The 22,360-nt window shown below is 48.1% G+C and overlaps 1 protein-coding gene across 2 annotated transcripts in view; it reads right to left on the bottom strand.

The window, feature by feature from the left end:
• The window catches only part of Ndg (Nidogen), a 61,159-nt gene extending 40,868 nt beyond the window's left edge, over positions 1–20,291 (bottom strand). Inside the window, exon 1 of one of the 2 annotated variants that reach the window (XM_075701087.1) lies at positions 20,027–20,291. In XM_075701087.1, the coding sequence (XP_075557202.1) occupies positions 20,027–20,227 (201 nt within the window). In that variant the 5' untranslated portion in view covers positions 20,228–20,291. The remainder of the gene's footprint in view (positions 1–20,026) is intronic. The other variant, XM_075701086.1, reaches the window with a different exon arrangement.
• Positions 20,292–22,360: the final 2,069 nt, after the last annotated feature.

Below are 22,360 nucleotides of genomic sequence, written 5' to 3'. Positions count from 1 at the left end.
TGTTCCTGTTGTGACTATTTATTCCGTCTCACAGCTTTCTGAATTTCCATGCACTAGTATAGTTTTCTAAACGCAGCGAGGCTATCCACGCACTTGGGTAATCATTGCGAATTATTGCATTTGTCACGGATTACGTTGTTCAAAGTGATCGACTTCGAAACTCACAAAGCCGTTTGAAGCCACAGAAGGACGAAGGTAAATCCACTTACTGTCCATCATGCATAATTTCCATGATGAACTTGCTACTCCCGTATAGACACACGTGAAAGAGTTCCCCATATATATTTTCGTAGGAAACTCTACGGTTTATCGGATCCTATTGTATCCCCAGTTGTTCAGCAATCCAATTCTGTAGTTCTGAGCTTCGATTAAAACATCAATCCGGTTGATCGGAACCTCTCAGTCGGTTATTTATTCGATTAATCGAGTTTATGCGGTTACGAAGGTGAATTAATAAAATCAATATTGGGTTAACGTTCAAGTGAACATTGAAGCAGAAACAAGAACAAGCCGTGGTACAAACCGACGGTTGCATTTACTATCACGTCGTACGCCACTTACAGACTAATGAGCCATCCTGACAAATAAATGGTTTATTATTCCTTCCTTCGTTATCAGTTCAGCGACCCAGTGTAAGTCGAAATATTAAACATACTGTCACGCGTACACTGTTTCGCTTTTTGCTAGTCTCGCCGGCTTACTACCGCTGTCCAATGATCGCTCGGTGCAACTGAGACGCGTCTACTCCGGTATTTATTGAATGTCGTCGCCGATTGCATGCACGGGTGACGCAAATAGGAAAAGGAACATCGAATCGTTGCTAAAGCCGGTGATTTTCCGTGTGTGTGCTTGAAGTGAGGAAAAGTTTCACGAGCAGGATTCCTCAAATAGGAGAACAACATAACGCAGTCAACTGACTTTATTTCATATTTGGCGGGCTTTCTTTAAACATCGAAAAAAATTGCCGCGCAGCGTGTACATTGTAACAAAAACAAATTGAATCGGTCGTTTCTAAACCCCCTCTACAACACAACGAAACGCACGTATTGGCCCTAAAGTGAATATTAAAATTTTTCATAATTGACCTTAGTTAATTAACTAATTGAGCGGAATATAAAAGAAATACTCTAAAGAGCGCCACATGACGGCAAACCGTATGTCGTTGCTTTCATTCAGTGGCAGTTAACCACTCTTTTTTAAGATCCTTGGTTCAAGTTACGTGAAACACCCTGTATATGAGTAATGAGGTTCCCCAAATCGCCACCCTGACTGCTTAATACAGCTCAAGTAATTTGTCCTTCATCATAATCAGCAGCAGCGGTAGCGCTCTATATTTATGCCCACTGCAGGACGAAGGTCTATCTCAATAGCGTGCCTTTAAGGCTTCCAAAGTTTACGGTGCAGTTCTCTGGCAGCGGTCGCTTGTACAGTCGGAGGCGTGGTGGCGCACAACAAGGACGACGTTGGCGGTGCCGGCCGGCGCCGCACCCGGCAGCTATCGCCTCAAGAACGCGCGGCGATAAGAGGCGGGCCCGCCAGAAACCGATATCGGGGCCGAGAAACGCTATGCAGGTCGATGCGATGCGGCACTTGTCCACCGCTATCGGTCGCGTCGCCCAAGAATGAGGCCTTCTTGGGGTCCCTGTCCTCGCATCGCTGAGTGCTTGCGCTGCTGCTGCTGAGTGCGGCCGCCCAAAAGGAGCTTCGTGCGCGGTTCCTCGATCGCGCTACCGCAGGGCGCGCACCCGCGGCGCCAGAAGAAAGGCTCCAAAGCGAGGCGGACGGGAGGAGGCCGCAGGTCGTCGAGCTTTCTGCGCATAAACTATACCGCAAGGGGGGGAACTCTGGCGTTGTAGCGTCACGGAAGCTGCGGAATACGAAGCTATATATAACACGCAATTGATGGGCAGTGCGTGGTTCGGCCTTAATTTTGTTCGTTTGGCGGCAAACGGCTTCGCGACGTGGAAAATTAATCATTTCCGACAGAATATTGCGGTGTAGATGCAACAACTCGCAATGATTACGCATGTGGGCAAGAAACCTTACTGCCCAGCTGCTTTCAGAAAATTACCAGTGCTTGGCAATTTAGAACGACGTAGCCTAATAAATAACGCCTGAATACCGTTTGAAGCCCGAAGCACAAATACTAGACAGGTCCGTGTACTATAACCACCGTTCCCATTGGGACGATAGGAGTTCCCACTACAGTAACCTTTGTAGAAAGCTTTATGCTGCAGGTGACCCTTGCAGTCGCTCGCTCAAATCCAGGACTGACAAGAAATACATTTGCGCGCGTTTGGCAGAGCGGAAGCAAACTTCTACTCCACCGTTGAAACAGGATGCGGCTTAGTTTTTCAAGGGAATAGCTTTTGTTGTAATCGCACCGCTGGTACGAGTTGTTGGGAACTCGGCGCTGACGCCCGTTGTTGCACCTGGGTCGCAAGCCCCAAGGGTAGCGTTGGCCTGGCGGCCTGGGGCACAACTGGAAGCATCCGAAGGTCCCGGCAAAGCATGAGTCGACAGGTAACAACAAAACAACTTGTTTATTCTAACATCGCAAAGAGTTGGCGGTCAGGTTGACCGAAGTAGAGAGACGGGAGAGCACGTTACTCAACAGAAGAAATCGGAGCCTCTTCTTGGCGTCCGGGGGCAGCTGCTTTTATACTCTCGCAGTTGAGGGCAAGAAGGAACCCCTCTATAGACGAGCACGTGACTGTGCCGCTCGGGAACAATGGGAAGAGAAGGTGGCGCATACGTCGTGTCGGCGCCGTTCGGGCACAATGGGAAGAGAAGGTGGCGCATACGTCGTGTCGGCGCCGGTCAGACCCCCTCGCTTCACAGTTGGGGGAGCTCCTCTCCCCGGCTGCCGCGCTTCGACAAGCGTGGGCACCGACATGCACATACACACACACACGCACATGAAGACACGTGGCATTGGAACATGCCTGGACGCGCTTGGCGGGGAGGCGTAGCGGCGGCGCCGAACGGGCCAAAATGTCTGCCGCTTTGAACGAAGCCCCGGCGTCCGTTGCATCCGCGCCGGCTTTACCACGCGTCGTAGGCGAAACGTAACAGACCGCCCCGCCGGGGGAAGGAGATCCCGATGGTCAGGGGACTGCATCCGCTGTCCGGAGGGATGTCGCTCGATGATGCTCATAACCGAAGTCGGGCGTCCCTCGACGTTTCTTGAGCGCAGCGCACAGAGAAGGCCTCGTTCTCTCGTTCAGGTTCGCACGGGACACTGCAAAGTGACTTCGGGAGAGTTCACATTTTTGTTCTCGTTCCCGGCAAGCGTTAGAACTACGCTGAAACTCAACCGCTTAGTCAGCAAGCACGGCACAATCCTCACTAAGCCCTGCCAGGCTCTTTCCCCTTCTATACCACTGCCTAGTTCCTTACAGTAGTCTAGCAGCACTCAGAACGCGTCCACAAATTGGAAAATTGCACTAGAAAGCATGCCATCACTTTGAAACACTAAACAAAAGCAATATGTTAAAAATCCTGCCTCAGGAAGAAAAACATCAGTAACAAACAATTTTGAGGCTGATTCCTACGTTAGGGGCTTCGACTTAAGCCATCGGCGTTACCGTTGAGACTCCCCTTTTTGTAACGCACCTCAAAGGAATATTGTTGCAAAGCGAGGCTCCAGCGCAGGAGGCGGCCATTTTTGGGAGAGATGGTCTGCAGCCATTGGAGAGGGCAGTGATCCGTCTCAATGATAAACCTCGAGCCGGCTAGATAGCATGACAATTTCTGAACGGCCCACACGAGACACGCACACTCTTTCTCGGTGGCGCTGTACGCCTGCTCACGACTGGTCAGCTTACGATTAGTATACAGGACGGGGTGTTCTACTTCTCCATTTTCCCGTTGGCACAGTACAACGCCCATGCCTCGCTCACTAGCATCGCACTGAACAACGAACCCTTTTGTATAGTCTGGCGATCGTAGCACAGGCTGGCTTGTTAGGGCACTCTTTAGGGCGCTAAAAGCTCTTTCCTTTGTCTCGTCCCAGACGACTGTTTGCGGCTCTGTCTTTCTTAGAGCATCCGTCAGGGGAGCCGCGATATCAGAGTACCTGGGGATGTACCTCTGATAGTAGCCGGCGACACCTAAGAACGACCGAATATCGGTCTTCGTGCGCGGTTGCGGGAAGTCTCGCACAGCGGCCACCTTTATTTCAGAGGGGCGGCGACGACCCTGACCAATCACGTGACCGAGGTAGACAACCTCGGCCTGTGCTAACTGGCACTTAGGAGCCTTGACTGTCAAGCCCGCTTCGCGCAGGCGGGTTAGCACTGCCCGCAAGTGTGCCATATGCTCAGACCAGGATGCGGAGAATATCGCTACGTCGTCTAGATACGGTAAAGCGAATTCTTGCTGTCCCCGCAACACTTTATCCATGAGGCTTGAAAAGCAGTATGGCGCGTTCTTCAAACCAAAACTCAACACTTTAGGACGGAATGTTCCCATTGGTGAAATAAACGCCGCATACCTACTAGCCTCTTCTGTAAGTGGAACCTGCCAATAACCCCTGACAAGATCTAGGGTGGAAATAAACTGAGCGCTACTAACTTTCTCAAGGCGCTCCTCGATGTTAGGGATCGGATAAATTTGATCCTTAGTGATGGAATTAAGCCTGCGGTAGTCGACGCAAGGACGAGGTTCCTTGCCCGGTACCTCAACTAAAATCAAAGGGGAGGTATAATCACTCTCACCTGCCTCAATAACACCGAGCTGTAGCATTTTCTTTACCTCAGCCTCCATAATATCGCTCTGGCGGGGTGACACCCGGTACGCCTCGGATCGTACTGGCTCTGGGGAGGTAAGTTCTATGTCATGAGTAAGGACAGAAGTCCTACCAGGCCTCTCAGAGAACAGACCTTGAAACTCTTGTAAGAGCTGGTGTAGTTCGGTTTTCTGCTCAGGCGACAGCGATGCTCCACTGACTAAGTCACTAATGACCTGATCGGTGTCTTTCCTGTTCGTCACTGAGCTTAGTCCCGGAAGCTCGACCGGAAGCTCTTCGGGAACGTTTACCATCATGCACACTACTGCTTCCCTTTGTCTATAAGGTTTGAGCAGATTACAGTGGTAAACTTGCTGTGCTTTCCGCTTTCCTGGCAGACTCACCACGTAGTTAACGTCCGACAGTTTCTGAACAATTCATGCTGGGCCCTCCCACTGCACGTCTAGTTTGTTGTTTAGCGATGTGCGCAATATCATGACCTCATCGCCCACCTCAAAACGACGGGCCCTGGCTGTCCGATCATAATAAACCTTGGCCCTCTGCTGGGCCTTTGCCATTGCTTCACCTGACAACTCCTGTGCCCTTCTTAAGCGTTCGAGGAGCTTAAGCACGTACTCCACCACGACTGGGTCGTCGCCCCTGCCTTCCCACGATTCTCGAAGCATGCGAAGCGGAGATCGCAGCGAGCGACCGTACACCAGCTCAGCTGGCGAAAACCCCGTAGCCGCATGCGGCGCGGTCCTTAATGCAAACATCACCCCAGGCAGACACAGCTCCCAGTCAGTTTGATGTTCAAAACATAATGCTCTCAACACGCGCTTCATGACGGAGTGGAGCTTCTCAACGGAATTCGACTGTGGGTGGTACACTGAGCTGTGTAACAGCTTTACCCCACACCTTTCCAGAAAAGTTGTCGTCAAAGCGCTAGTAAACACTGTGCCCTGATCTGATTGGATTTCCGCAGGAAAACCAACTCGCGCAAATATGGACAGTAGTGCATTGACTATCTCAACTGAGCTGAGTTCTTTAAGCGGCACTGCTTCAGGGAACTTTGTCGCTGGGCAGATCACAGTCAAAATGTGTCTGTACCCCGTGGCTGTTACCGGCAGAGGCCCCACTGTATCAATAACGAGCCGTCTAAAAGGCTCCGTAATGATAGGTACCAATCTCAACGGCGCCCTCGATTTGTCCCCTGGTTTGCCCACCCGCTGACAGGTGTCACATGTCCTCACGAAATGCTCTGCGTCCCGAAAACACCCTGGCCAATAGTACTCTTGCAAGAGACGGTCCTTAGTTTTCTTAACTCCTAGGTGTCCCGACCACGAACCCCCGTGCGACAAGCGCAAAAGATCCTGACGATAGCATTGAGGAACGATCAGCTGATCGAACTCCACTCCCCTGCGGTCTAGATACTTCCGGTACAGGACTCCACCTCTTTCCACAAAGCGAGCATTTTTCCTGGCGATACCTTCCTTGACATTGCAGCGCACGTTTTCTAGGCTGCCATCCTTCTTTTGCTCGGCTATCAAAGCCGACCGGCTGACTTTTAGCAACCTATTAAGTCCGTCTGACGTAGGCGCGATGAGCAAATCTGCAGATAGCTCTTCTAACTTTCCCGCATCGGGAATTTCCTCTCCAGTATCTGGTGCCTTTAACGTTACAGACTCAATTTTATTCAGTTCAGGCGTGCTCTGAATATCGGCTTGCTGCGCCTCTGACCCTTTTTCATTGTTTGATAACGTCGGCCCCGCAACTACCGCCTTTGCAGCGAGCTCCCGAACCTTCGATCTGGTTAAGGCCTGAACGCTAGCCTCACCAAACAAAAGCCCCTTCTCGCGCAGGAGGTGATCGGACCTGTTTGAAAATAGGTACGGGTACTGGGGGGGCAGCATAGATGACACTGCGGCCTCCGTCTCAAGCGCTCCGAATGGTCCTTCAATAAGCACTTTTGCTACGGGCAGACACACGCTATGAGCTTCCACGGCTTGCTTGATCCATGCGCACTCGCCTGTGAACATATCGGGTTCTACGTAGGAGGGGTGAACTACATCCATCGTAGCTGCGGAATCGCGAAGCACTCGGCACTCTTTCCCGTTCACGAGGAGGTCTCGCATGTAAGGCTCGAGAAGCTTCATGTTCTCGTCAGTGCTGCATATTGACAAAAACACAACTTTTGGTTTTGTTTCCGGACACTGCGCCGAAAAGTGACCCGGCTTCTGGTACGTATAACAAACGCGCGCTTGCCTCATCTCGAACCGCTTTCTGCGTTCGGCTTCGGCTGCCGCCGTCTCCTTACGTTCTGTCGGACTGCTTTCACTCGCATCCGCACTACGTGTGTTCCCCTTGGCTCTCATGGGTGTGAACTTCGGCCTCTCAAACTTCGAGCCAAATTCACCCTTTTGACCGTCCTTAGCTCCGCGAGCCCGACGCGTCACAAACTCCTCGGCTAGCTCAGCGGCTTTAGCCACCGTACAAACGTCTGGCCTATCCAAGACCCAGTACCGCACGTTCTCAGGTAACCGACTATAAAACTGTTCTAGCCCGAAACACTGCAGAACTTTCTCGTGGTCACCAAACGCTTTCTCTTCTTTGAGCCACTCCTGCATGTTTGACATAAGCCTGTACGCAAACTCTGTGTATGACTCACTTCTGCCTTTCTCATTTTCCCGAAACTTCCGACGGAACGCCTCCGCTGACAGCCTGTACTTCTTTAGCAGACTCGATTTCACTTTGTCGAAATCCTCTGCCTCCTCTCTATTCAAGCGAGCGACTACGTCGGCCGCCTCGCCGGGTAACAAAGTGAGCAAGCGCTGTGGCCACGTTTCCCGAGAGAACCCCTGCTTCTCGCACGTTCGCTCAAAGTTAACCAGGAACAAACCAATGTCCTCTCCAAGCTTAAACGGCCGCATCAGGTCAGTCATTTTGAGCAATACTCGTTCTCCTGCACCGTGTGCCTGACTTCCATTACGAGCGCGTTCCATCTCTACCTCAAGACGCTTCATTTCCAAAGCGTGGTCGCGCTCTTGTTGCTCTCGCTCTTTCTGTTCTTTACGTTCACGCTCTTCTTTTTCTTTCTGTTCTTTAATTTCGCGCTCCTGTTTTTTTGCCGTCTCCCTCTCCTCAATGGTCTCAAGGCATTCCGACAGCTCGTCATCCTCAGCTTCTAACTCAAGAATAGCCCTTAGCAGTTCTGGATTTCTGAGTTTGTCCGAGACATCCAGACCCAACTCTCTTGCAAGCTCCAGCAATTTCGGTTTGCGCAACGACTTCAAATCCATGGCTGCTCTGAATGCTGCTTTCTCTACTGCCTATTATTGTCTTGCCGCAAACTAACCCGGCAGCAACGACAACCACAATTACCAGCTCTGTTTCTGACACTAACAAAAGCCTGGCAAAGCTCAGAAGAAGAAAGTCCCGCACTCACCAAACCTCGCAGCCAAGAATTCAGCGCAGTCGTTCCGCTGCAGGCAACCAGTCATCACACAGGGCTCGTTGCACTGCTCCCGGATCGTCGTTGAGCTGCTCAGCATACAGTCAACTGCATATCTTCGCTGCTGGCCTCCGTTGTCGCGATCTCACCGCTGGCAGACAGTTGTTGTAATCGCACCGCTGGTACGAGTTGTTGGGAACTCGGCGCTGACGCCCGTTGTTGCACCTGGGTCGCAAGCCCCAAGGGTAGCGTTGGCCTGGCGGCCTGGGGCACAACTGGAAGCATCCGAAGGTCCCGGCAAAGCATGAGTCGACAGGTAACAACAAAACAACTTGTTTATTCTAACATCGCAAAGAGTTGGCGGTCAGGTTGACCGAAGTAGAGAGACGGGAGAGCACGTTACTCAACAGAAGAAATCGGAGCCTCTTCTTGGCGTCCGGGGGCAGCTGCTTTTATACTCTCGCAGTTGAGGGCAAGAAGGAACCCCTCTATAGACGAGCACGTGACTGTGCCGCTCGGGCACAATGGGATAAGGTGGCGCAGCCGTCGTGCCGGCGCCGTTCGGGCACAATGGGAAGAGAAGGTGGCGCATACGTCGTGTCGGCGCCGATCAGACCCCCTCGCTTCACAGTTGGGGGAGCTCCTCTCCCCGGCTGCCGCGCTTCGACAAGCGTGGGCACCAACATGCACATACACACACACACGCACATGAAGACACGTGGCATTGGAACATGCCTGGACGCGCTTGGCGGGGAGGCGTAGCGGCGGCGCCGAACGGGCCAAAATGTCTGCCGCTTTGAACGAAGCCCCGGCGTCCGTTGCATCCGCGCCGGCTTTACCGCGCGTCGTAGGCGAAACGTAACACTTTCCTTGGCTCTTTCGCGGTTGGTCGGTGGTCGGACTCGACGAGTCCGAAAGTTCGCTCTCTCTCTCTAGCTCTCCTTCTTGCTCTCTGTCTTTCTCTCGTTCACTCGTTCGTTCGTTCGGGCTATTCGCGTACATTGACAACCATCGCCGACGGTTTCTGCGCAATTTGTTTATCACGGGGGCTCGTATCTAAACACATGGAAACGGAGAAATCGTTTTTCTCGGAAACCACTGTGCCAACTTTGACAGGGTTTGCTGCATTTAAAAGGAAAAGATTAAATCTAGTGACCTTTGGAAGCAGTTGTATTTTTGAACTGCCAATTTTAATAAAAATTGTTGAAAATCGAACATTCGCAGAAAACGAAACTATGAAGTTTACAAGCCTGTAACTCGGGAATTAAAAATAGTATCACAATTGTGTAAACTACATCTAATAGTACGTCAAAAGCGAACAAAATTGATGTATTATACATGACTGCCACTAATATGTGAGTAAGATTGTTGCAGTGCTCTCGTAAACATTGTAACAACCGCAAAATGAGACAGAAATTTCCAAATTGATCCTAATTTTTTGATAATTGTAATAAATTTAATGAGAATATTCCTTGAGCCCTCGCCTTCTTGGTCTGAAAAAGTAATGTTACTCGAATTATCCTGAGTAAGAAACTAAAATTATTTTACAAAAATGATAAAATGTTTCATTTTGCCCCTAAATGTCTGGTTTTGTAGCGACCCCCGGGGCCAAATAAGACAAGCCCAAAAATAACACAATTCATTACTTGCAAACGAAGCACTTCAAGTAGGTCCCATGAAGTAGGTCCTTGGAGAAAAACCAGCGCTGCCTGTTCCCTTTGGTGCGAGTCATCTGATTGGTAGAACACTTTTCTTTTACCTGCTTGCACGCTGAATAAATATTATGAATATGGTCGCATTCGCCCCTTTCGCCTTCCTCTACGATTTCTTCGTTTTTAACAAGAATTCGAGCCTTCAGGCAGCCTTTGCCAACAAATTGGCCTTGCTGGTAAATAAGGTGAGATTTGCCTCATCTTTGCATTCTATACTTCGGCTCTTCTTTTTCCCAGGGCACTGGAGAAATTTCATGGAATCCTTTATCGCTGTAAGTACGCTGTAAAATATTTCGTTAATAGACATCAGTATCAGGACGCCGGTGTACACGCCCCCCCTCCTCCCCCCCCAAAAAAGATATACAAAAATAAACACAAACAAACACAAGTGAACTGATGTTTGCCTCTTTTTGCCTGGTCGCCAACTGACAGGCACTCAGTCAGCACTTTTTTCCCCTCAGTGCACATTGCCCTATCACGACAACTGTCTAGTAAAAACAAAGTCGATAAATACTGGCATCTTTCATTAAAATGGCATATTTTGTCCCGCCTTGCCTTAAATCGACATATCGAATTTGTGCGCTTTAGATACTCTAACGAATACAGTTTACAGAACCTGCATCAGTTTTTGGTGCAGAGTTATGCTATATTAGGTACGCTAATGTTTCCTCTTAAGAGGAAGCTTTAGCTCGGTGGGTACTCCGATGTCGCTTATTCAAATAAGTGTGGAATGCGGAAATACTTTTATAAGGCAACCTCTGGACAGATTCGAATGAAATTTGTTACATTTGAGAAAGGAAGGTAAATTATACTGACTGCAACAAACGAAATTTTGATTAAGTGTCTGCATTTATTTACAAAAATTTTCAGAAATCGGTAAGTTAGAAAATATAGATTCGCGAAGTACTCTCCACTAAAAACAGATATCGCAGTCCTGTAAGCTGGATCTGTAAGTGTGCTTAAAGCGCACAAATTCTATACGTCGTTTTACAGCTTACGCGAATTTTTACAATGTTTTCAAGGGTTTTGCAAAAGTTCTGCACACATATCAATGGTACATTGCCACGTTGCAGTGACGGTGACATAGAAACATACACAAGAGATATAATCAACGATAGCATTCGACAGCTCCTTCTAAAGATAACATTCGAATAAGTTAGAAATCGTGCAAGCGCGTCTTGCCGCTGAGCGATAACATTAAGTTGTTCGCGGGTGAAATGGCGACCCCGAGAAAAGTATAAATTCGAGGCATGATTAAGTGCAGTTTACGGAGGTGCGTTATATATATATATATATATATATATATATATATATATGTAAACTGCTGAGCATTTATTTTTATGCAGACCTCGGCATTCAACTCTTGTGTTTGTTGTGCGACTCAGATCCTTGCGACGTTTTGCTTTGGGACCGCAATGAATGAGTGAGTGAGTGAATAAACTTTTATTTGGTCCAGCAAAGCGCGATAAAACGCGCACCCGGCTAATCCCACGACGCGACTGACAGATCTAGTCTGCCGGCCCGATCGCGGGCGCGCTGGACGGCCAGGATTTGGTCCTCAAAGGCGGGACTTCGCAGGAGCGCGTCCCACTCTTCCTTGGTGAACTTCGGGCCCAGCGACCCGCACTCCCAGAGCATATGAGGCAAAGTAGCAACCTCACCACACGCCACGCAAGAACAATTCGGATAAATCTCGGGATATATGCTATTAAGGGACGCCGGATTTGGGTAGGAGTTCGTTTGCAGAAGTCTTAGTGTGACCGCCTGCGGCCTGCTTAGCTTGGAGTGAGGCGGGGGGAAAACCCTTCTCTCTAAGTAAAAGAATTTAGTGATTTCGTTGTGTGTGAGAGGAGCGTCTCTGTGTCCGGGGAGAGAGTCGCCCGACCCGAGGGCAGCGTGGTCGGTAAAGCCACGCGCAGCCTCGTGGGCAGACTCGTTGAGGTTCAGAGTAACCCCCTCAATCGCCCCGACGTGTGCAGGGAACCAAAGGATCGAGTGCATGGAGGTGTTGCCGTGTTTGGCGCAATGAATGTCGCGTCACATTTCGCGCGTTCGTCCCGTGCGATGGCTCGGCAATTTGCTCCACCGTTTGATACGAGTGTCTTAAAGGACAAGACGAGTTGGGGTGACGAGCCGGAACTCTGCGCAGACATAGTGCGGGTAGACCTCATTTATTTTGGAAGGGCGCCGTACTAACTACAGCGATCACGAATAATGAATTGTAATGACTGATGAAGCAACGAGGAAGAGAGAAAGCATGCAATCAGCAAGAAGGAGACTTGGCGTTGGAATAAACGAGATGTACGCGTATGCTGTCGAAGATAAGCAGGGCAACGTTATCAGTAATTCTGACAATATAATAAGGGCAGCAGAGAAAATTTTATATGGAACTTTACGCTACACAGCACACCTATACGTAACCACGCTGTTACACAGTGGCAAAGAGAGAACAAAAGGTCCACGCGTAACAGAGCCGACCTTATATGTAGCCCCATTATAATTCACACCGCGCTTACTTTAAGCATTATGCCTTAAGGCAAGTCTGCAGCGCAATAAAAAAAAAAACAGAACACAAGGGATGAGGTTGGAAGGGCTTCGCAAGATATGTCTAGGAGAAGAGTGGTAGAAGGAGAAAGAATAACACTCGTCATTATAAAAGATGGCGGGGATATATATGTGGTGTTCGAAAGCGTGCGACCATTTACACGCAATACCTCATAAGTTCGTGTATCATGTCATAAGAAGCCAACAAATAAGGACACGAAGGACAACATAGGAGAAATTACTTGTACTTAATGATTGAATTAAATAAACGATAAATTAATGGCAATGAAAGTGGATGAAAAGATTGTGCAGGTCCCACACACTGTGGGAATCGATGTAAGCGAAGTTTTCCGCGCTGGATGCTTTGATTAACAATAATTAGCGATGATGTCGACGGCTGGAGCTTAATTCCTTCAACTTTGCTAACACGAGAGTGGTGAGTTCATGTTAAACGTAACCTTCCGTGCGCCACTGCTGTTTGTCTGCGTAGTACACAGAGGTGTTTGCTTGAGGCGTTGTTGTGCACCATATTTTATAACCTCTGAGAGGGTTGAGCGTTGTCATTGCCTGACATGGCACATCGCATTGTGGCAGAAGTATTGAGCTTGAATTAGATTGTGGGGCTGTACCTGCCAAAACCACACTCGGATTATGAGACACGCCGTAGTGGCGGACTCCGGATTAATTTTGACACCGTGATGCCCCTTAACGTGTACCAAAATCTAATGGCGTTTTTCACTGGTCGATTCGGAGCAGGATTTTTTGCTCCGCGGCAACGAATCCGCATTTCACTGGTCGATCTGGAGCGGGTTCGCGCGTTCCACTGGTCGTTCCGGATCAACTCGCTCCGCGCCGGATCGCTCTCACTTGCTCCGCCGCCGAGACGCGGATTCGGGCGGAAATAGGACGCGTCACATGGCGTCACTTCCGTCTTCAAGCGAAATCGGTACCCGGTCCATGCCCGGTCGGTACGCACAACATTGTGTTGGGCATAGTTTGCGAAACCGGTTTGTGTCACGTGCACGCAGACTTCCTGTGTGATCTCCCTCGGAGCGTTCGTGCGCTCCACTGGCAGACTCGGATTGGTGAAAGCCGAGCGCTCGCTCGAGGATTCAGGCGGCTGCTCCAGATCGACCAGTGAAAAACGCCATAAGTGCACGTGCGTTTTCTATTTCACCCCCGTCGAAATGCGGCTGCCGCGATTGCGATCAAATCCGCAACCTCTAGCAATGCCATAGCCGCAAAGCCAACGCGGCGGGCACACAAGTGTTGATTTGACGGTCTACCGCTTCCGTAGTGTCTCCTGGACTGTGCGGTGCGCTTTAATTAATGCGGCTCTGCTCCTGCACGCCCTGCGTAAGTTTCCCGCTTGACACATTTGCATGGCGCTAATTTTTCAGAAATAGCAGCAACGTACTGTACCGTACCTTGAAATTTAGCTTATCCTGTGTCTCGGCAACCGCTTTCGTATATTAGTGTGGTTTCCTTGCATTCTCACGTCACCTCCCCCCCCTCTCTTGTATGGGAACTGCTTATTCTCCTCCCTTTCTTTCTTCTCCTCTTCTCCTCTCTACAGTTCTATCTGCGCCTCCTCTGGCCTCGCACGCCAGTAGAAAGGGAAGCGCTGCAGTTTCTCAAAAAGAAAGGGAAGAGCTGCAGTTTCTCAAATATGCTTCTGAGGTGAAGTGAAAACCTTTAGTCACAAGAGAAAACCTTTAGTTAACATGAATTCAAGAGAGGCTTAGTGAACTAAGTCACTGCTCGTTTTGCACAGACCTCGTCTTGCGGAATATGCTACTGCAACAGGCCTTATTGTGCAGAGGTTCAGGGTATGCACCGCCGCAAAACGCGCGAGCTATGCAAGGTAAAGCTGCAGATCGTCGGTTGCCGCTGTCGCCTCGTTTGCGGTCAATTTCTTCCGTTTGTTTACAGGATCTCCATCCCTCTTGCCTTAGTTGACACTCCAGCCTTTCCCGCCATACTAGGCTTCGATGCCGTCGGCCACCCGTTACGATTACGTCATCACGTCGTCATCAACTGCGACGTACTCGTCAGCCGTCGCAGCCGCTGAACAATAAAGTACGAGTTGAGCGATTCCTCGAGCAGCGCAGCATGACTTTGCAGTCACTGACATCGGCACGCTCTTCAAGTGCGTCGCTGGCGAGCACAGCTCGGTGTTGTCTGCAGAGGGCCGTGGCAGTATATACGTGACGTTCGTTGGAAAGCATTAACTCAGACGCCTAACTTCCTTCGTTGCACAGACAAATTCATTGCAGTGGTCTCCTCGTTGTAGAGGCGTTTGCAATACGATGTGCAAGCTAGGAATACCTCCGGGACATAATTCTTCCTGCACTATAGGTCATTTCGTTGTAGATACATTCTACTGCGTGGAGTTAGGTCATGAAATAGCCCCAGATTCAGTAGATATGCAAGCAGTCACGGAGGCATTGAGTAGTCAAGAAGTAGAGGTAACATACACGTATATCTAAAATAATATCGCCCAAGGTTCCACAGCTGTATTTCATTTGTTTACACAAAAAAAAATTGGGAAAATGACAGTTAAGAAGGGCGTCAGGCCAGGAGACATAATCTCTTCAACGTTATTCATTGCATACTGGCAATAAATACGCAATCAGTTAGACCGGAAAAGATTGGGTGAGTATAAGCGGGGACCATTTCAGCGACCTGCGGTTTGCAGATGACGTTGTCCATTACAGAAAAGCTGGAGATGACTTGCAACGAATGATCGAGGACCTTAGCTGACAAGGCCTAAGAGTAGATTTGCAAATTAGTACACAGAAGATTGAGGTATAATTTAGGAGACTTTGCTGTTGGGCTAGTTGTTACACAACCCTAAAAACAAGAACAGCACAAGAAACTGGACAAGAAAGTGAGACAACCACAACGCTGCTCGATAGTCTGGCAAGAGAACTAGAATTCGTGATTGGGAATCAGCCTCTAGAATCTGTGCTTTGTCTAGTTCGATCAGCCACACGGGACCAAGTTCGTGAGAAAATTTCTAATAGAATAAAGATACGTTTGAGTGCGTACGGCAGGCATTACCAAGTCGTGACCGGCATATTATCGTTATCCTTAAAGAAGAAAAGTCTTACATACTACCGGTGCTAACACATGGGGCAGGAATTTGGCGGTTAACAAGAAAGATAGAGAACTAGAGGCTGAAGACCGTACCACGAGCGATGGAACGAATGATGGTTGGTAGAACCTCAAGGAAGACAGCGGTGAGGAATAAAGAGCAAATGGGAGTAGCCGACATTCTATAGCTATAGGGTAAAGAGAGAGAAATGTAATTGAGCAGGTCGTTTTTTACTACGCAGTACCGATAAACTTTGGTCTATTGGAATAACAGGATTGGTGCCAAGGGAAAGGATGCACATCAGTCGAGCAAGATGCTCCGTATCCCATGTCTAGATTTTTTATGAAAACATGTTTTGTCTCTCGATGACGGCGCAGAATTAGATGGCATGATAGGATACGAAAATCTGAAGGCGTAAGTGTAATCAACTGATGCAAGACAGGGGTAATTTAAGATCGCCGGAGGAGGCTTTCAGTCTTGCAGTGGACATAAACTAGGTTGTTATTGTTATAGTTGTTGTTGACGACGACGACGACGGCGACGACGGCGACGACGAACTTGGTACAGCGAGTACGGCACAGGGTCCGTATTGTCAATTGACGCTTTTCGGCCTTCTTCACTGACCGGACCCGGATCGGACACGGCCGGGCCGCCGTTATCTCTGAGACCAGCCGACGAGCACGATAAAACGAATACACCGCAACAAGTGAACGCCGACGAACACACTGGTCCATCAAGACAGTGCGAAAGAGAGCGATTAGATGGTTTAGAACTCGCTTTAAGAATGTTGAAAACAATTAGAGGAAAACAACGCTACATCACTCGCTAGGTACAGTATAGTGAATGATATGGCGCACTGCATGGTCAGATGTTTTTACACAACTGTTTTAAGCGGGGTAGCTCGCACTAGGTTTGAACGCTGCGCAAATCAGCACACAATCGTTTGCTTAGCAAGAGTAAAAGCGACCTGTCAATGGTGAGGTAAAATCTCGGAAGCCATGGGCGGGGCATAGTGTTTCGTACAAGAATTACATGTAACGCTGGCGCTAGTGGCTACGGGAGCTGCAACATAACGATTCAGCCAGCACAGGAATTAATTATGGAGTGCTACTCTGGGCATTGTCAGATTCCGCCATCTTGTCCACTTTGATTGGCCCAGAGAATTGTTAAGACCTCTCCGATTGGCTCGAAATTTCGCCAATACAGCATTTGACAATATGGAGAATTTGAAGATGTCCAAAACAGACCTCATGAGCAGCAGATTGATTTGTTTTCCCCAGCTTTGTAATTCTGACTTAAAACGGCTTTGTGACTTCAAAAGTTAGTTCTTCTCAACGGAAATATTGCGTCATGAATGCAACAATTAATTCACAATGATTACTCGTGTGTGCAGAGACCGATTGCCTTGCTGGTTTAAAAAGCTGAATTCTTGGGAATTTAGCAAGATAAAGCGTAATAAATAAATTCACAAGACTGTTTGAAGCTAATAGCACGAAGGTTAGACGGACCCATGTACCAATCATCATTGTCGTGACAGCTGAACGTTCGCTAAGCCCATAGTTCCCTTAGCTTTTGTAGCAAACTGTGGGGCTCGAGGACATTTCCTACTGCGGACAACGCGCTGAATGAGGACACCTGAACTTTTCTTCGCCGAAAGTAGCAGGCTTTACGTGGAACCGAAACTAGCGTACTGGGAGCGTTGGCGTTCCTCGTTTTAGCGAACGGCTTCGTTCGAGGAGTGGCCACCCCTTGGAGGACCGCCGTCCGCGCCCGGGGAGAAAAGTCCGCGGGAGACTATTCCTCTCCAGACTGCGCACTTCCGAAGATGGGCGAGAGAGATGGCCGGAGGATGACTGGCCCTCTGGTGGCAAATATTTCCGGAATTCATCGCCGATACTGCGGAGTCGACCGTTTGCAAGCTCGCCGCCGATGTCTGTTATCTCGGCAAGTGTAGACGAACCTGCTCTTAGTGTATGGGGTCTGCCTTTTCACAAACGGGTTAATTTTAAACCATCAAATTAAATTAAGTCATGAGGTTTTACGTGCCAAAACCACGACCTGGCTATGAGGCACGGGTAGTGGGGACAAACAAACATGATTATACTAGGAGAATGCCAGCAAACTTGAGAGTAGAAAAAAATCAAGAGGCAGACATAGACAAAGAGACAGGAAGGTGGCTGGTCTCTTTGTCTATGTTTGCATCTTGATTTTTTTCTACTCTCAAGTTTGCTGGCTTTCTCCTAGTATAACCATGTACCAACTAGCCCAACAAGCCACTCTCAAAAACAAACTTGACCACTTCTTGAACGTGCACCTAAGCCTAAAAACACGATCATTTTTGCATTTCGCTCCCATCTAAATGCAGCCGCGATGTAGCCCGCGACCTCAAGCTCAGTGGTGCAACGCCTTAGCCGATGGGCTGCTACGGCGGGTTTCGTTAAACTAGAGTTACCCGCAAAAAGTACTGCAGGGAATTTTGGCGTATTGTGTCTATATACTGGAGCTGCGGGAGTAAAGCTTTATTGCTCGTGTAAATAAGCTTTGGCGACGTCACGGCAATGGTGATGATTGTAGCTGAGATACCTTCGAAAGAGAAATGGCCTGTGGTTTCGAAACCGCGGCGGCATATACAACAGTACTATAGCATTTCGATGACTAAGGCAGAAAGATGATCACGATGATGAGCCTTCAAAACATGGTAACTATACCCACAATGGGGGATGTGCCAAGAATTCGATGGTTTTACACACACGTAACTGTCGGGATTATTAAAGAACGGGGAACGAAACAATGTCGTGAAATAGTGATGTGGCGCAAAGAGCCAGTGCTTAATGTCTTCTTCTTCTCAACCACTAGCCATTAAATTTATAGTAAAACAGATAATACTGTTTTAAAAAGTTTCCTGCATATTGTTATCAGTGACTGTATTAAATTACGTCATATCGGTATTTCGACCGATACGTCCACCCGAATTCTCTGGACTGCACCCGTTTGGAGATATTAATTTTCAAAGTGTCCGACGAAATGCATTGGTGTTCCAGTTACTTTTGTGCTTCAATGCATAAAACTGCGTTTTCTTAAAAGAAGTAACTGGAACGCCAATGCACTTTGTTTGGCACTTCGAAAATTAATATCTCGGAACTGGTGCAGTCCTGAGAATTCGTTCCAAGTGGATACGCCTTGCGAACTCACGGGCTATAATTAGTAGATTTAAACATGTGCCCTAAATTAATTAATTAAAAGTTAGTTCGAGTAATTATGGTAATTATTTAATGTAGCATTTGATATCTCGTAGAATTAATGGCCGCCTCATCAAGTAATTTAGGTCGATTAAAATTGTCCTATCTGCCATAGGCAATTCCTTAAAATGTTGGACCTTCTAAAAAAAAAATCGCCCGGTATAGTTGTTAACTTTTCTCAAAGGTTCCAATTGTATTGTTCCCATTATTAGATTCTTAGACATCATTGTGTATATTTAATTTATGACATTCGTAACAGGTTGCAGATGATTACTTGGGCGCATGTTTTATTTTTTTTTTTCTGTATTTAGAGCTTGTGTTCTTGTACGCATTTTAATGTTGTTTTTGCTGCTATTATTTAATACTTATCAACAGTGTTTATGTATAGCAGATCCCCCTGCATTGATGTATACCTCTAATTGTATACTTTTGTATGTAAAAACATCAATAGAAAAATAAAGTGGATTTACAAAACTCCTAGACCACCTTTTGCTACGCCCACAATTCTATGCCTTCGTTTCCTAGTCGTTGGTTCCGCAAATGGCAGGGGAGCAGCAAAGAAAGGTAATCACGTGCGTAGCACTTTATAACATTATTCATTTTTGTACTTTGCGGGATCATGTGTTTCACGCGACCATAATGACGTACTTAGTTGTCTTTTCTTCTTTTTTTGGTTTCTTAGAAGCGAGCACGGTAGCGCATAAAAAAGAAGTGATGCGGAAGAGCTGCACTCCTGGTGCACTATTTTTGGCAAGAAACGTTAGTCAAGGACAAGGCATAAGGTAAATAATAAAAGTAATGCTGTCTATCTGTTGGTCAGTGCCGTGTGTGCGCTGTATATCTTTCTTTATTTCTTTCTTTTATTTCCTTCTTTCTTTTAACTCTTTGAAACGACAAGAAGTGATGTGTTCAGATGCCATATCCTTTAGATGGGCCCATGTCTTGCACACCACGTGCCATGTCAACGTTTCTGTAACATTTCGAACATTCTTTTACTCCGTGTTTTGTGCTTAAACCAGTTTACGACTCTGCAAGTAATTGTGATATGTACGGCGTTGCTGCATGCGCCACGCCACTCGTGCGTGTGCGTTTTAACTAAATTGCGATGGCTACAAACTTGCCGATGACAGCGTGCCTTTCTTAACGGAGAGAGTGGAGAAGCGCAATGACAATGACCATGTAACATGGAGAAAGAGAGAAAGAAAGGTAAATAAAGGTGCCGGTAATAAAAATGCTCGAGCACAGAATACTCACGTAGAGAGTGGAGTATTCGGTGCCGTAAAAGGTAATGGGACTGCTTAGTTGGACCTCGGCTGAGCTGATGTCATTTTCTCGTGGAAGACTTTGGTCCTGGTTGACCCCATACGGAAAGAGGTCGGCCTCGGAGAGAGATTTGACTGAACCAACGAACAGGACGAACAGCACCGTGCACGCCGGCCACCTTCCATACGCCATGGTGGCGAGAACACGACTGAGAAACGGCGCTGGGACGTCCGCTATCTCGGCTGCTTAGAACCGCGGGACGGCCGATTAGAAGTCTTGGGGGGGGGGGGGGGAGAGAGCACAGTCGGAGATACGGACCAACGGAAACAGCAGACGACGCCAGCGCGCCCGCGAGCAGACGACTCCAGCAGCAGCAGCAGCAGACGGCCAGATGGCGTCGTGGTCGGCTTCCGTTTCTCCCGCGACATGTTTGTGTTCCCTTTCCGAGAATTTTCGCGTGCACGGTGCGCCCCTGCTCGTTTTAACCCCACCCATATTTTTGGGGGGGTAGTCCCGACGGCATATACAGTTACAAGTGGAATATGGAACGATCAGGCAGGATGCTAATCTAGCAGAGCGGAACGCGGCAATCGTTTCCAATCACAAAACGCGACGCGAACACGTGACCCGCACGATGGTGTCGATGATATGAAGGCACCACTTTCGTTCTCGGAAGGTGCGCGTAAGTATGGTGGCGTACGAGCGGCGGCTCGTCGGAGGCGCAGTTATTTTTGCTGGTAGCGCGGTGCCATCGCAGACGTAGGGCTGCTTTTGAAGTTGGTGTTTTGAAGCTCACGACGGTTCGCCGGCGACCGCTGCGGTACCGTACGCCAGAGCGCAGTGAAGCTGCTCACTCTCTCTGCTTGCTTCTTGACGCTCCAGTGTCGGCGCGAATTTAGAGGCGAGACAGGAAGTGGCAAAAAATAGACGCTCCTTCGAATGTCCCGCCTTTCAGCCAGCAGACAAAAAGTGACTGTGAACCCTTCCTATTGCATTGCTCGCGAATGGGCTTTGCTTTATGCGATCAATCAACAGATGATTGCGCCTCTTCTTTTATGTGCCCGTAATTAATAAAAACTGCTTGACAGTGGTGTTACGAACGTTCTTAAAATCCTGAGTCTACTATATACGACAAAAATACGACGATACGATCGTTCCATCACCATTATTTTCCTTTCAGCAGGGCCTGCAGTGCTTCGGGAATAGAATTATTTAACTTTGACACACTTATCGACGGTTCACAATAATTCGTGACTAAGAGGATATTAATCCGTATAGTTTTCTTCCCCTATCGTAATGTCTATATGAAAAAGATAAGAAGTAAACTACCATTTATAAATTATCAAATAGTCATTAACTACACTCCCTTGACTGCCATGCACGCGTGTACTATTTTACTTTTCGCCAATCACCGCTTTAGCGAACTGTCGCAGTTACCGGGTCATTACTCTTGCGCACAGGGCGTTTTCTGTGTATCCGAAACTTTGCGAACGTTGCCCATGCTAAGGAGGTGCGCTCAATTAGATTGTAGGTGTGACGCGAGCAATGTTGTACATGCATTCTCAATTCTACGTGAGTACCAGCGATTGCTATGGAATGCACAGTGACGCGCATCTAAAGTATACGGGACCGACTCGGGCCGTGAGATTAGATTTGACAGCCGCCGACTGTGCTCGCCGCTATCTTAAGTGCTCTTGTGATTTCTGTGCACAAGTTCGCCCAATAAAAGTGTTACTGCACCGTGACATCTGGTGGAGGTGCTTCTTCGTTCATTTACCGGACACGTACCCCCGGCAAGCAGAGGTGAGGCAAATGCCCTCACTTGAAACGAAGCAATCTTTACATACCTTCCCGGTCTTTGCTGACCGTGGCTGCTGCTCTGTGTTGCCGGACAGCTATCGGAAAGAAAAAGAGACAAAATATATAGTGCCTTTGACGGTGGGATACGACTTAGCATTCCCAGCACAACAGCCCGATAGTCTACCCATTAGGCCATAATCGCACGCATACTTATTCAGGGTGTGTGCCAAGTTGACATTTCCAAATTTCCTGAGTTTTCCAACTTTTCTCTGAGTGCTTTTGAAGAAAATTCCCTGAGTGACACAGAACTTTGTTTTATGTCAAGTACGGGCTGACACCGTGTCACTCGATGCTTTCACTCTCTAGTAAGCATGTTTAAAAAAAAAAGACTTAAGCGAGTTTTAATAGTAAGGAGTAGTACGTGTTTATTTTATCCCAAAAGAAAACGGAAGGGAAGGGTTAGTAAAAGGCGCACCGAATAAAATATCTTCGAATAAAACTTACTGCAAATCGAGTCAAACATTC

The sequence above is a fragment of the Dermacentor variabilis genome, chromosome 8, assembly GCF_050947875.1.
Source record: "Dermacentor variabilis isolate Ectoservices chromosome 8, ASM5094787v1, whole genome shotgun sequence".
Lineage (NCBI taxonomy): Eukaryota > Metazoa > Arthropoda > Arachnida > Ixodida > Ixodidae > Dermacentor > Dermacentor variabilis.
Note: the sequence above shows the minus strand (reverse complement) of the source record. Positions and strands in the feature narration are given on the sequence as shown.